Consider the following 15117-nt stretch of genomic DNA (forward strand, 5'->3'; position numbering starts at 1 on the left):
GACAATTTTTACAGCTAGTGATGCTGGAATGACTATTCTTCCATCTTCTAAATGATACCAATTGTTCTCCAGGTACTTCCCAGCTTCAGTCTTTAACCACTCTTCTTCTTGAGCTGTATAAACTGGAGTCCATTGAGACAGTGGGGTCAGTATAAGAGCAGCTATATGTTCCACATACTCCTGTTTTCCTGATTCAGCGGCACGCTTAGCTGCATTATCTGCCATCCGATTTCCTTTGGTTACATCACCATCACCTTTCAGATGCGCCCGACAATGTATGATACCAACTTCTTTTGGTTCCCATCCGGCTTCCAATAGTTGTAATATCTCAGCTGCGTACTTGATTTCTTTACCCTCTGACATCAGTAGTCCTCTTTCTTTATACAAAGCTCCGTGGGCATGAGTGGTTAAAAACGCATACTTGGAGTCCGTGTAGATGTTCACTCTTAAACCTTCAGCCAATTGTAACGCTCGTGTGAGTGCAATTAGTTCTGCCTTCTGTGCCGATGTTCCTTTTGACAATGGCCGAGCTTCTATCACCTTGTCTATGGTTGTTACTGCATATCCTGCATAGCGAATCCCTTCTTTCACATAACTACTGCCGTCTGTATAGTACTGGACATCAGGGTTCTGGATGGGAGAAGTCACAAAGATCTGGTCTACTTGAGAACACTTCATCCATCACCTCCAGGCAATCATGTTGACTCTCAGTAGGTTGTGGCAAAAGGGTAGCTGGATTCAAGGTATTAACAGTCTCTAGATGCACTCTTGGGTTTTCACACAACATAGCTTGATAGTTAGTCATGCGGCTGTTACTAAACCAATGATTGCCTTTATAGTCTAGCAACGTTTGTACTGCGTGCGGGACTCGCACATAGAGTTCCTGACCCAGAGTGAGTTTATCAGCTTCAGCTACCAGCAGGGCGGTGGCAGCTACGGCTCTTAGACAAGGTGGAAGACCACTGGCCACTGCATCCAGTTGTTTGGACATATATGCAACAGGTCGTTGCCATGATCCCAAGTACTGTGTCAATACTCCCACAGCCATTCTTCTTTGCTCGTGTACATATAAGTAGAATGGGCGTGTATGATCAGGTAGACCTAATGCTGGGGCACTCATCAAAGCCTTCTTCACATCTTCAAATGCCTTTTGATGTTCAGGGGTCCACAGGAAGGGATCGTGTTCTATACCTTTTATAGCTGCATAAAGAGGTTTCGCCAATATCGCATAACTGGGAATCCATATCCTACAGAAGCCTGCTGCCCCCAAGAATTCCCGCACTTGTCTTCTATTCTTGGGTATTGGTATTTGGCATACAGCTTCTTTTCTCTCTGGCCCCATTATCCTTTGACCTTCAGAGATATGGAATCCCAGATACTTGACAGTTGGCTGACACAACTGAGCTTTCTTCCTGGACACCTTGTATCCTGCCTTCCAAAGAATGTGTAGTAAATCATGTGTTGCTTGCTGACATATTTCTCGTGTCACTGCCGCTATCAACAAATCATCTACGTATTGTAATAGTACACACTCTCCTGGGATGGACTTGAAATCCAGTAAGTCTTGACTTAAAGCTGATCCAAATAGGGTAGGTGAATTTTTAAACCCTTGAGGTAGTCTTGTCCAAGTCATCTGGCGTTTCGAGCCCGTTACAGCATTTTCCCATTGGAATGCAAAGATACACTGGCTTTCCGCAGCAATTCGAAGGCAAAAGAAGGCATCTTTGAGATCTAGGACAGTAAAATAGGTAGCCCCGCCCGGAATTAAAGCAAGCAGGTTATATGGATTGGGCACAACTGGGTGTATACTTACGACCGCATCATTGACTGCTCTCAAGTCCTGCACAGGGCGATACTCATCTGTACCGAGCTTTTGAACAGGCAACAATGGGGTGTTCCAGGGGGAAATACAGAATTTTAGGATACCATACCTTATGAACTTATCCAAATAAGATTGTATATTCTTCTTGGCCTTTTGTGGGATATGATATTGTCTTAAGCTCACTGGATAAACCCCAAGTTTTAGTTCGATTCGAATTGGTGGAATATTGCGAGCAAGTCCTGGTGGGTTGTTCTCTGCCCATACTCCTAGTATATTGAACAAGGATTCATCACTCTTAGGGTTTTGGCTGGTCAACACTGTATAAAGTCGCCACTCTTCTTCCTTTGGTACTGATTTTGTCATTATACCTGAAGGTCCATTGAACTTTAAAGATGTTGTTCCGTTGGGTAGAAATGTTATCTGCGCTTGTAATTTCGACAACAAATCACGTCCTAGCAGTTGAACTGGACATTCAGGCATATAAAGGAATTGATGTTTCACTATGTGGCCTCCCAATGTACAGAGTCGACTTTTAAGAACCGGTTTAGCAGCACTCCTTCCAGTTGCTCCTATTACGGTGATAGTTCTTCCAGATGGAGGAGCAACTAGGTCAGTCACCACCGAATGTTCAGCACCAGTATCAATCATGAAAGCACTCCTTTTTTCCCCTATTGCTACATCGACCATAGGCTCCGCTCGGCCAAGGGGCACTCCTTTTTTCCCCTATTGCTACATCGACCATAGGCTCCGCTCGGCCAAGGGGGTCGGTATCAATAGTCCTCCATGACTGTGTCAGCCAAACCCACAAAGTCCCTATCTTCTCTATCGCGGGGTCTCTGTGCTGCTGGATAATACCTATCTCCACTAACACTTCCTCTATTATTACCACTATTTCCTCCAAGGCCTCCTCTACCTCTCGCTCTGCCTCTATAATTATTACTATACCCTGCCCTAGGTCTGTCTCTCTCATACTGTTCCCTTTGTGGACACTCACTTCTCCAATGCCCTTCTTCCCTACAGTACGCGCATTGGTTCCTACTCAAAGGTTCCCTATTCCATTTACTCTCGCCTTTATCCGTTCCCCTATACACTTCCTTTTCCCTTCTATCTACGCCCGCGATACCTACCGCTAGCATATCTGCTTTCCTACGCATCTTACGCTCTTCCTCCTTCTTTGTCTCTGTCTCCCTATTCATGTATACTTTATTGGCTATCTCCATGAGTTGGGTTATAGACATCCCTACGAACCCCTCTAACTTCTGCAGCTTGCGCTTTATATCTCCGTAGGCTTGGCTGACAAAGGCAGAGTTAACCATCCGGGAATTCTCAGGAGCCTCTGGATTAAAGGGGGTATACAAACGGTATGCCTCCAATAATCGGTCATAAAAGACACTGGGCGATTCATCACATTTCTGTAATACCTCAGCCGTCTTAGACATATTAATCGCCTTCTTCCCTCCGGTCTTCATGCCAGCAATAATAGCGTCCCTATATGCTTTTAAATGGGCCATGTCTGCGCCATTGACATTCCACTCCGGATCAGTGTTTGGATAATGTGCTGTGGCCCACGCTGCCGGGTTGGCCTGATTTTGTGTACGGGCCACTTCTTCCAGCGCTTTAATTGCCGCTTGGTTTATCCTTGTCCTTTCCTCGTTATTAAATAATGTCATAAGCAATTGCTGGCAATCAGCCCAAGTGGGATTATGTGTCTGGACTATGGAGGTAAACAAATCCGTCATGGCTTGAGGCTTTTCGGTATATGAGGAGTTATGGGTCTTCCAGTTAAATAGATCAGTCGTCGTGAAGGGTACATAAACAAAGACGGGATCAGCTTGTTGTATCTGGCCATCACCGTTGATGTGTGTCGGGCCAGGTGTCAATCGGAGAGGCATCTGATAATGTCGGGGTTTGAGGGTACCGGTCAGTTGTCGGGTTAGTATGGGGCTTCGTTTAGATACGTCAGTTAGGGGTTCCGGTCGAGGGGTAGTAAGACAAGGGGATGGGGACGCTTTACTAAGGGGGAGGTCGGTGAGTAAAATATTCCGGGCCGGGCTAGGAGGAGCCTGACCGGAAACTAGATATGGCGCCAAATCTGGGTAGGTGGAGTTAACGGAGGTAGGTACCGGAAGGGGAGGGTTTAAAACAAGGGGGTTGGGCTCTGAGCTAGAGGAAGGGGTAGGTGGAGACAGCGGGGCGGAGCGTTTCCAACAGCACCTCCTCTTCCGGTGGAGGAGGAGTAAGGGGGCGGCATGGGGATCTCAGACTCAGGAGGCGTGTCCAAAATGGGCGTGATTACGGCCTTAGTAGACAGGCGAGTTCTGGCCGCCATGAGGCGACATTGTTCCTCGTGGCATACTCGGATCCATTTTGGCGAGTCATTTACGGCCCGCTTCCAACAGTCAATATACGGAAACTGGCCGTAAAATTCAGGCCTACCCGATACAGCCACGTGTACACGCTGTACCAGATTAGGATCCAAACTGCCACGTGGTGGCCATGCGGCAACCAAAGTAGGCCATTCCCTACTACATAAAGTAGTCAGGCGTGTTGGAGACATCTTTACCCCAAAAATCATATACAGTGTATCCCTTTTTAAAGTTTTTCAACATACATTCTAAGGGATCCATAACCATTGAATCTGACGCACCCATACCAACAATGAAGCGTCGTCTCCAACAGAAACTAAACAAACACTCTTCCAACGGTCACACCCGTTCCCTCGGCAACAGCACCACGTGGTACAGTTACTAAGCTTAACGCACACAACAAAACACTCAGGGAATTCCCGTACACACACAGCTGTTACACCAGTCACTGAATAACTAATACTGTGCCCTTTGGCGAAACTATACAGTCACCCACGCTATAATTCCCTATATCTGAATTACCCGTCTATAACACACCCCAGTAACATCGTCTTTACAAACAGTAGTTATAGTACAGTTAGCAGTGGTTAGAGTACAATTTAAAGTCACAGTTCAATTAGTGTAAAAGAAACCTTAACACACAAGGTGCAAGTGAGGTGAGATGTTTTTAGTTGCTCTCTAAATAGGTGCAGCTTCCCCAGTGTTTAAAAACCACTTAAAAAACACGATTTAGAATATGAAATACAAACAGATAGGGGGCGCTCCAAATAGTGAAAGGCAAAAAATACTTATACACACTGGTTCTTCAGTTCATATACAATAGATCTTTTTATTGTTTATTTTATAATACTTTTTAAATAAATAGCTATTTTTAGCATTCTGAAATACTTTGGACCTACCGATTATTTGTCTTTGCTGACTCCTGGGATCAGTTGAGTTCTGGACATCGAAAGCGGAGGTGTATTTCCTGAGCTAACAGAGCAAGCGATTATAGTCAGAGCCTACTATACGTGGCTCTGCAGATTGTGAGTTGGCAATCGATACACTGTTTTTAATCAGTTTTCCACCATACAGTATTATGCTATGTGCTATTATCTCTGATATTTAGGTGGTGTACATATGAACTGAAGAACCAGTGTGTATAAGTATTTTTTGCCTTTCACTATTTGGAGCGCCCCCTATCTGTTTGTATTTCACAGTTCAATTAGTAGTGGTTATGGTGTTAAACATACAACATAGACGACAGTTATTAGTAGTTATTTACAGTATCAGTAACTATACATGGTTATGGTACCGTGCGCTATAATACAGTTACACACTATTCACACTCTCGCTAGACGGCAGAGCTCACGCTATCTAGCAAGATATACACGCTACTTCTACAATCTTTAACACATTTACAATTCCCAACTAATCTATTGGCCAGTACCTTGATGGACTACCTAAAACTATCTACATCCGTTTTGGTTAGCCACACTGCCCAAGCACCACATATAGCGAACTAGAGGGCGGAATTTACAACAGAACCCTCTTAGTCTATATACTCTATCAAAAGTCTAGTGGGTTCCAAATTTACACGCCTTCCCACTTAGCCAAGATAGGTTGAGATCTAGCGAACCGAATTTACACAGGCGCCGCTTAGTCTCCCGGTCCCTCCGACCTAGCGAACGAAATATACACCCTAGAACGCTAGTCTAGACAAGACACCGGTGTCCGGCTAGGGCTATTTACACCAGAACCCCGCCTGACTCCAAACCAAAATTAAACGGGCTGACTACAGGGCGTTTAATTGAGCGGTGCGCCTTCGCTCCTTCCCTCCACTGGAGGGGGCAGATTCCAAATAACCCCTTATGGGCCTACCGCACAATCGGTATCCAATACCCCTAGTGGGTCCACCGTCTAAAACAGCGGTCGTCTTACCTCCTCGTTCCTGAACCTGAGTTCACACTCATCGACGGGGACACCCCAGCACTTACTACGTAGAGGCCGATGATCTCCTGGACAACAGACCAGTGGCGCCGAGACGAAGGGAGGTCCACGCAGAAGTTCAGGGGTGCAGCCGTAGAGAGCGTGGGCAAAGATAGACCGTCTCACACCTCTGCTTCTAAGCTACCGTTGAACGATGAGCTTCCCGCCCAATGCACCAAATGATACCGGAGAAACTGACGGAAGCCAAGCACAGAGAGATGGACACAGGTTTCTTCAGGAAGGAAGAGATTCTTTATTCGATTCACCGACAGGGACTCAGAGGGACTAATGTCACCAAAATACAACAAGATCTGAGCCCCGAACAATAGTGTAGGCTCCTTATATAGGCATGTAACTCCTCCCATAATAAGCTCCACCCACACATACTCTTACCCAATCAATCGAACAAGAACTAACTTCCTGTTTGACCACATGGCTTGCCCAGCACAATGGAGGAGGGGAATACTACATCCTGTATTCTCGCACATGCTCCGTACACTACTGATTGTATCTTTGCCACATGCAACCAACCGACTGATACACCAGTATATGCACGTACACATGCCACGTGGTAATCTCGGCCTACTAAATTTATTTTTACCGAGATTCCACCACAATAGAGTAAGTATGTGTACTGTGTGTCCATCGCATTCAAAATGACTGGGCGAGTAAAGCAACAAAATTGCATCAAATTTTGCAATACGCTTGAACATTCCTCTGAGGAAACTATACGGATGATTCTGAAGGCTTTCGGTGAAAATGAAATGAGTGGAGCACAAAAGAAATGTGCCACAAATGCTTTAAAGATGGTCAAGAATCTGTTGAAAGATTTGATGCCCTGTGACTTCTGGCTTTTCCCAAAACTAAAATCACCTTTGATAGGGAAGAGATTTTAGTGTTACTACTTTGCAGCTCTGGTATAAATTCGGAAAACACCAAGATGGCTGAATTCTTACAAATTTGGACATTAGGATAGCAAACAAGGACAGCTGGATCTGGGCCTAAAATAGGAACTGACCATCCTATATAGGGACACTAGAGATGTAGGGGTGGGAGTGTTCCTTCAAACACTTTCCACGAAAAATAGCAAATGTGTTGTTTGTATTAATATCCCCTTAATGTAAACGTTTCCCTCAATTTGACCTTCCCCACTACATTTACTGAGGAAACCTTTAATTATGGTGAACTGAAAGCACAATTCCAAAATATGCATATAAATGCAGCGCTTGTGTACTATGATGAGAGTGCAGCTAGTGAAGGAGTTTATTATCAAACAAAAATAACAGCAGCTATGAGTAATATTGAGTTATTACCCAACTCCCATCCACACCTTACAATAAGTTTACCAGAGAGGTGATAACAGCCCCTTCCCAGAGTATTGCAGTGATGTAACACCGGTTACATGACATTCTCACATCACACAATGGCATTAGGCAAACCCTGCTATAAATAGGAGCAGTATCACTGGCCGGGCTGTGAGGTCACCGGGCTGATTACGTCACGCGACATACTATGCCCGGGCACAATGCTACCTAGAGATCCAAACACAAGAGACAAAGCACATTGTCACTGTTACTACGTTAACTAGCCGGGTGCCCGGAACGAGACGGGTATACCTCCATCAGCTGAACTCTCTGGGGGATAAAGTTACTTTACTGAAATACAATGTATTAGTATCTCTGCCTTCCACTAAACAGTTCAAACGGCCTGGTACGTCGCTCTCTAGTGTTTATAACCCTGGCTGGCTGCCGTTCTCAGCCAATGGGCGTGTGGAGGCGGCAGGCAGTGGGCGGGGCCGCGGGCTCTGTCCGATGCGGAAGCTGGTCCCTAGCAGCAGGGCGGGTAGACCGACCGGAAGAAATCGGAGGACAGCGGGGATGTCCGGCCGGGCCAGCGGAGAGCCCGGGACACCGGCTCCACAGCATAGCTGACTGTCCGCTTACTGGCAGCGCTCCCCGAGCTCAGGCTCACTCTCCGCTCCAGCCATGAGTAAGTTTTCTTCATAACTTTTTATGAAGTGATTGTGTAGCAGTGCACTATGGGTAACTGAGATTGGAAGGGGAAGGGGGGACAGGACAGGTTTAACCACTTATGGTGAATAAGTGACACTCCAGCTCCTGTACACTACAACTCCCATGATGCCAAGCCAACTCACCTTTACTGTACATCATAGGACGCTAAATCCAGAAGAGCTGGGGTGCCAGTGGTTGGTCCTGTCACTGGGTTCTAGAATAAAACATTGCTTTTTAATATTCTACATATCAGCAACCAACCCACATTACAAATATGGCATTAGCACAGTGACCCATTCTTCACTTGTAAAATGTACTCGTGTACCCAGTTTTAGATACATTTTCTCATGATACGTCTTATAAGACTCCTCATAATGTCAGGCAGGTGTCCAACCCAGAGGTATATTTGGTTCTGGAATTGCTGGCTTACCATTGTAGTCTGAAGATGTAGAACTGGTGGTGGATGATTCCTGTCTCTCTTTTACTTATTTTAGTGTTTATACTGATGGATTTTATTCTCTTAATTGCACATTATAGTGAATTAAAAACTACATTTTAAAGTTTATGCACATTCTGGATATCTATTTTTCAATTTCAATTTTCTATTGTTTTTAATTCCCATATTTTGTTTTAGTGAATAAACTGTGTAGAGTGTACTTGTGCTTCAAAAGGAAAACCTTGTAATTTATTTTATTTAACTATTATTTGTGATGCAAATGTGTTTTATTTTTACTTATATCCTAGCATAGATCATTGACACTGACTCAGTCATTGCCAACGTATATGTGTGAACATTATTCTTGTTATTGTAAAATATCATTTAATGTTTAGCATATTCATATTGAATATTACTACTACCAAACAGCTGGATTTTATTGTGTATAAAGTCTGTAGATGCTTATATAAAGTTATTTTCTCAACAAAAACTTCCTGTAATGTCTTTTTTTTTTTTATAATTTTTAAAGTAACAGTATAATTTTTTTAAAATGTGAATGGTGTCACATTATCCATATAGATATAAATTGATCCATTTATTTATTCTTAAATACTTTCAAATGCTTATCAAACATACTTGTTATCCATTGCCAAGACAATAAAAATACTGCAGAATTCCTCAGACATTAGATGAATTGACCAAGTGAAAACCCTCAAAATTCCCAATATTAATTAGTCCAACTTCTTGTCTTTTGCAAATGGTATGCCATGATTGAGGTAAATTGCAGTTGGACGGGTGTATGTGTCTTTATATCTTCTCAAACATCTGACACATATGCTGGGGGGTATTGCTGTTCTTGGGGATAGTTTCAGAACACCAATCTGAGGTTTTACATTAGCCAGACAGGACACAAAAGGTTACATTTGTCCAGCAGATTTGGTAGAGGTTATAAAATAATTAAACAAAGGGATTTTACACTTATTTGTTTTCATTGATACCATGGGAGGGTGTAATTGCTTCTGGTACACTCATTAATGTATTGATTGTGGAATGTATGTCTGCTGTTAAAGGTGTAGTTTTAGCAAACCAGATTTTGCAAAGATTTAATAAAAAAAAAAAAAAGCAATTCACCCCCTGTAATATTTGTCATTTTAACTTCAAAATGAACTGAAATTATTGACATGGGACATTTTAATAATGATGACCATTATATGAATCCATTTTTAATTTAATTTTAGTTGCACTGTTTGTGTAGAAACCATGAATGTTCGTTTTTTATTTATTTATTTTTATACCACATTGGAGAGTTTTACTTTGTCTCTTGACTACAAATGACTTTTTTTTAAATTATAATAGGAAATACAAGAGTCGATGATAGTTTGGATATTTAAAAAAAACTTTTGTAGTTGTGCTGGGAAATTATGCTCAGTGTGTTGTGTAGGTTTGTGGTGGTTAGTTACAGGACATCTAACTTGCTCTATAATAGGTGTTTATAATTCATTTTGCCCAAGCTATACTTTTGTTCTTATAAGGCATGTTGACCTCTACATAGTAGGATTTCTATTGAACGTGATGTCTGTTATTTATTGAGGAACTTCATGGTTATAATGTAATAGTTGACTTGGAACAGACGTCACAAAACGTTCCTTCTGTATATGGGGACATTCCATGCTCGTTTATATTCTATCAGATGTTGGCTCCTGTGAATTAGAACACACATTAAAGTCGTTTGTTTATTACATTCCATTACTTTAAAGCAACCAGAACACTTACTAAAAACAATCATTTTTAGCCAATGTATACACTTGATTATTAAATATACAATTCATCTTTTTTTCTTGACTATTTCTAATAGTTGTAAAGTTTGCTTGTCTGTATTTATCTCAAATGGTATTGAACATTGGGCTCTTGTATGCAGTCTTCTAAAGTTACACTGCATTAGAAATGCTTTTCATTTTGGCATTATGTTTCCTGTCTACGCATTTTATGCGTTTCCTGATCTGTTTTTACCTAGAATATGTCACATAAATATCCCTCTTTTTTCAGGCTGGGGAAGGTTGGTGCTGACCCATATCTTTCATTGAAATAAAATAAAGGTATTAGATGGCTATTCCAAACTGCACTCATCTCACTAATAGTCAGTCTTGTGTTGTGTGGTTTTGCTTTTCTGCATCACTTGATATTATCACAAAAACTAGTTCGACATGTTATACATAGTGAATGTTTTGTGCTGTCTGTGGAAGTTTCTATTTGTGGATAAAGAAGCATGTTGGGGAGCGCTTGCAGTGAGCACTGCGTGGGGACACTGACATTTAAGAAGACAAGAAATGTTTTGTGTCCCTTTTGGAAAATTATTTTATTGTGAAGCTTGCCTCTTAACAATACGATGAATGTATGCTATGTCTTTATAGTTAACTGAAAAATTAAACGTTTGCATAAAATTTAAGTGTAATGTTTTTATTGTCGTGTATATAAAGCATGGGAAGGATAGAGTGCAAACAGTATGCTCTAATGGTTATTTTTTTTGAGTGCTATACTGTTTGCATGGCTTTTATGTTGGTGTCTTTAAAATACTTTTTCATTATGCATGTGTCATCTATCATTTGAGCTATAAATGGCATGCGATTTATAATTGTTACCATGTAATTATTTTGATTGTGTCTTTCATTTTATAATTTTTAAATAATTGTCTGGACCCACCTTCATTTGATAAAAGGGTGTTGCAAATTATCATGATAGGTCATTGTGTTTCCATTCTAATGTATTCAATTTCTGTTCTAAATAACTTTGCAATAAAATACTGTCCCAAGTGTCTTCTTTTGTTTACTGTACTCATTAAATGAAACCTGTATGTACCAATCTTCCCCTCTTTCATTCTCCTCTAATTTTCCTATTTATGAATACATTTTGTTCAAGCTAAATTTCAGCATAGAACTTGCTTTTGTTGTGATGACCACTTTTAGTTTTGTTTTTATTTGATTGAATTAATATTTTCATCTTTATTTAAATTTATTTGGCCAATTTTGCTACTTCACTTAACATATAATATGTGATATGTAATAAAATATATATATATATTGTATGTATGGGATTGGCCGATATTCTGAATTTTCAGCAATATCGGTTCCGGCGTATAAAGAAACCGATATTGCCGATAATGCAGACAAGGGCTGCCATCCGGGCATGACAACCGAGACGGTTGTCATGGGTTCGGGGGTTCTGGAGGGCCCGCAGCACACTCTTGCTTACCTTCCCAGCACTCTCACCATGGAAAAAGTGATTGTAACCCAAGCAAGGATACCTTCAGGAATTCATGGAAATTAAAGTACGGTATATAAGACAGGGTTAGGCAACCTTTTAGTAGTGCTGTGCCAAAATCAAAATCTTGAAGTCTATTGGTGTGCGTGTCCTATATTTATTATTTTTTTTTTTAACTTAAACAGTGGATGTTGCTGTATTCTGCTTGTTATTTATGGGTACTGCAGTTGCTTTGTAGTGTTGTATTTTTCTTTGTGGGCTGTGGTTTTGTGTATGATACCTATGAATGTCTGCTGTGTATGGGTGCTGCTTGTGGAATTGTAGATGTGGATGATGTATCACATTATGTGTTTTTGTATTTGGAGGACTGCGTGTAGGGTCGTGTGAGTTTATGTGGATTGTCGTTGGTGTTGTGTTGCTGGGGACTGTGTGTGTGGACTATATTTATTATTCGTATGAGGGGGAGGCTTCTTCTGCAGCTCAGTGTATATCTAGCTTATGGGTGGCTTCCCTGGGGCTCAGTGGGGACTTGGCTGGCTAAAGTACATGTTAAGGACAGGAGTTGCAATAACTGCTGCAGTTTGGGAAGGAAATGAACTGAGATCACTTCCTCTAAGTACTGCAGTGGTGAATTGAGGATTGTTGATCACCACCTGCAAACACAGCTCGGTTTGCACTAGCAGATACCAGAAGTTACACTGGGACTTCTGATGGAGCAGCCAGACTGTTTTTGGCATGAGTGCCGTGCCATAGGTTGCTGACCCCTGGTGTAAGAGAAGGGGGTCAGGTGCCAGTGGTAGTTGAATTTCTCAATCGGATGAGATTTGTGGTAAGACACCATCTAGTTGGTCCAACTGCAATGCATTCCTTATAAAAGGAGTAATGCTTATTTTAGTTATGCACCTATAGTAAGTTGACATTCTGACAAACTTGCCTGCTGCCTATGTCTCCAGCAGATGGACACTAACTATGAGTATAGTTTATAATATGATAAACTGCTGTATATAGCTCCCATGCATTTCAAGGTTCTCTATCCTGTTGGGGTGTTATATAGAAATTAAATTTATAGTTCATTAAATTTGCCATTTGCAAGCTTGTCTTTAATTGTCTGACTCTTGATGGTGCCCCTGAAGGGTATGTGCATTGATGTAGGACTGTAGCCGGATTAGGTGTAATCATTTATGTACGCTCTTCTCATTGATGTGCTGTCACTTTTGAAATGGGTTTCACTAGTTCATCCCAATACACTATTTGCTACTTGGGCTCTTTTTCTCCTGTACTAATCACTACTACTGAATGGGAGCAGTGACATACTTGTACTTTGAGAGTTTCCCTTTATAGCACTCTGCTCTGACCTATGCTGACATTTAGTTTCATCCACTAAATGGTATTTGTTTTTTGTCGCTTTATGTTCTTAAGCCTCACCCTGATTCATGCTGTAGATGAGAATTCAACCTATTTATTTATTTTTTTTCTGTGGGAAAATAAATGTGCAGAAGTTAGCTACAACAATGTCTTTCAAAACCTTTTCTAATGGAATAAAAAATAAACCTCCCTTTAAATACCACTGCTCTAAATACACCTGTGTGTGTCTATCAATGTTAATTAGTTAAGATTGTGTGTTTTTGTGCATTTGACTGATGAATATCTTCAACCACCACAATACATTTTCTCCAGGATAGTTGCCTTTGAGTGAGAAATGTGGGACATATTTATTATTGATGCTTAAAGAAACACTCTAGTAGCTAAATATACCTAAAACAAAACATGCATTTTTTTTGGGGGGGGGTTACGGGTAAAAAAATTTGCAGAAGCTTTATCCCAGGCACACAAAGGATTTCAGAAAGCCGTGCCTGCAGTGTGACGTTAAAGGGGCACTTAAGGCACAATGATTCAGAGAAGATTTTATTTATTGCATCTGTGTGACTGAGCCTGCTCCGATCGCACAAACAACTGTTACAGGACTTGAGGAAACTCCCCCAACCAAAAGAGCTTGAACATACACCTGAGCCTTTCCTCCTGTGTTCATACCTTCCATGCAGCAGCGCTTTCAACTTCCAACCCCTGCGGCCTTTAATCTTAACCGGATAGCGCAACTACACGAGCAGAAAACACAGGCCGTCTGTCTAGTATTCTAACTCTGATAGAGACCACAGTTTGCATCATACGTTGCTCCTGCCTATGGGCACCCTGGAGAGGGAAGGTAGAGGAGGTGGAGGGCTAATGGGGGGAAAAAACAAAAACATTGACATTTTGGGCAGCCTCCTTGCATGGAGTTGGAGACACTTATTCCTTTTGACTGGCACTTACCCAGCAGCTGCCTGGAACTCTGCTTTGTATCATAGGTTAGCCGCAGCCCACTAAAATTTCAGACAGGGATTACTCTGGCTGTATACCTCCAATCTGAGCACTTGTAGAACATTTTATTATTGGGAGCTAGCCTTGTCTGGCAATAAAATTGAATTTTTACCCATTCATCAATCCTAGGCTGATGTGTAGTGAGCAGCTATAATCCCATGTGATTCTAATCCAGCGATATGGAATTTTATTTGTGGAGGTCAGAGTACAGGAACTCTATCACAATGTGCTTTAGCCTCTCAACGATTCCCTATTTATATTGAGGATCTCAGCTGGGCAGGTGGGATGAGCATGTGAGCTACACCATACTAACCAAAAGAAGGATTTGGACATCCTGCAAGTGTCCTACTGCTCATAACACTCGAGCCAAGTGCATATATTGGCTCTAGGCTTATATTTGTGTTAGTGGTATTTTCAATGCTACAACTAATGTATCTATATGTGCTTTTCAGCATGAAAAGATTTTTGACACTCCTGTAGTCTGTAGAAGTAATTTTATGGATTTTTATAAGAACCTAAATACAGCAGGTTTTAATATTTACACATATTGGAAGGATGAACAATGTATCACTGTCTGGCACACTTCCCGTTCGGTGACAGGTTATTAATGTTGGATTTGTCATTAATGCTACTCAAGTGGTGTGACATATAATTGGCTTCTTTATTAAAAACCACAAAATATCAAAGTCCCACTTATACTATGAATAAATGAAAAATTTAAAAATCCTTGTGTTTTCTCCAGATAGCAGGTCAGAGCACCAAAGAAAAGTCTTAGATACTTCCTAATCTGGGCAGAGCTCATTGCAAGACATGTATTTATTTTTTGTTTTTTTATGAGCTGATCTATACATTATGCAGTCATGCAAACTTTTTCCCCCTCTTTTGGCAGCCTTTTTA

At 41.4% G+C, this 15117-nt stretch overlaps 1 protein-coding gene across 1 annotated transcript in view; it reads left to right on the top strand.

The window, feature by feature from the left end:
- The first annotated feature begins 7963 nt into the window (after positions 1-7963).
- Positions 7964-15117, top strand: part of USP6NL (USP6 N-terminal like) — a 183349-nt gene continuing 176195 nt past the window's right edge. Inside the window, exon 1 of the mRNA XM_063448231.1 lies at positions 7964-8145. Within this exon, the coding sequence (XP_063304301.1) occupies positions 8142-8145 (4 nt within the window). The 5' untranslated portion in view covers positions 7964-8141. The remainder of the gene's footprint in view (positions 8146-15117) is intronic.

This window comes from Pelobates fuscus, chromosome 3 (assembly GCF_036172605.1).
Source record: "Pelobates fuscus isolate aPelFus1 chromosome 3, aPelFus1.pri, whole genome shotgun sequence".
NCBI classification, from domain to species: domain Eukaryota; kingdom Metazoa; phylum Chordata; class Amphibia; order Anura; family Pelobatidae; genus Pelobates; species Pelobates fuscus.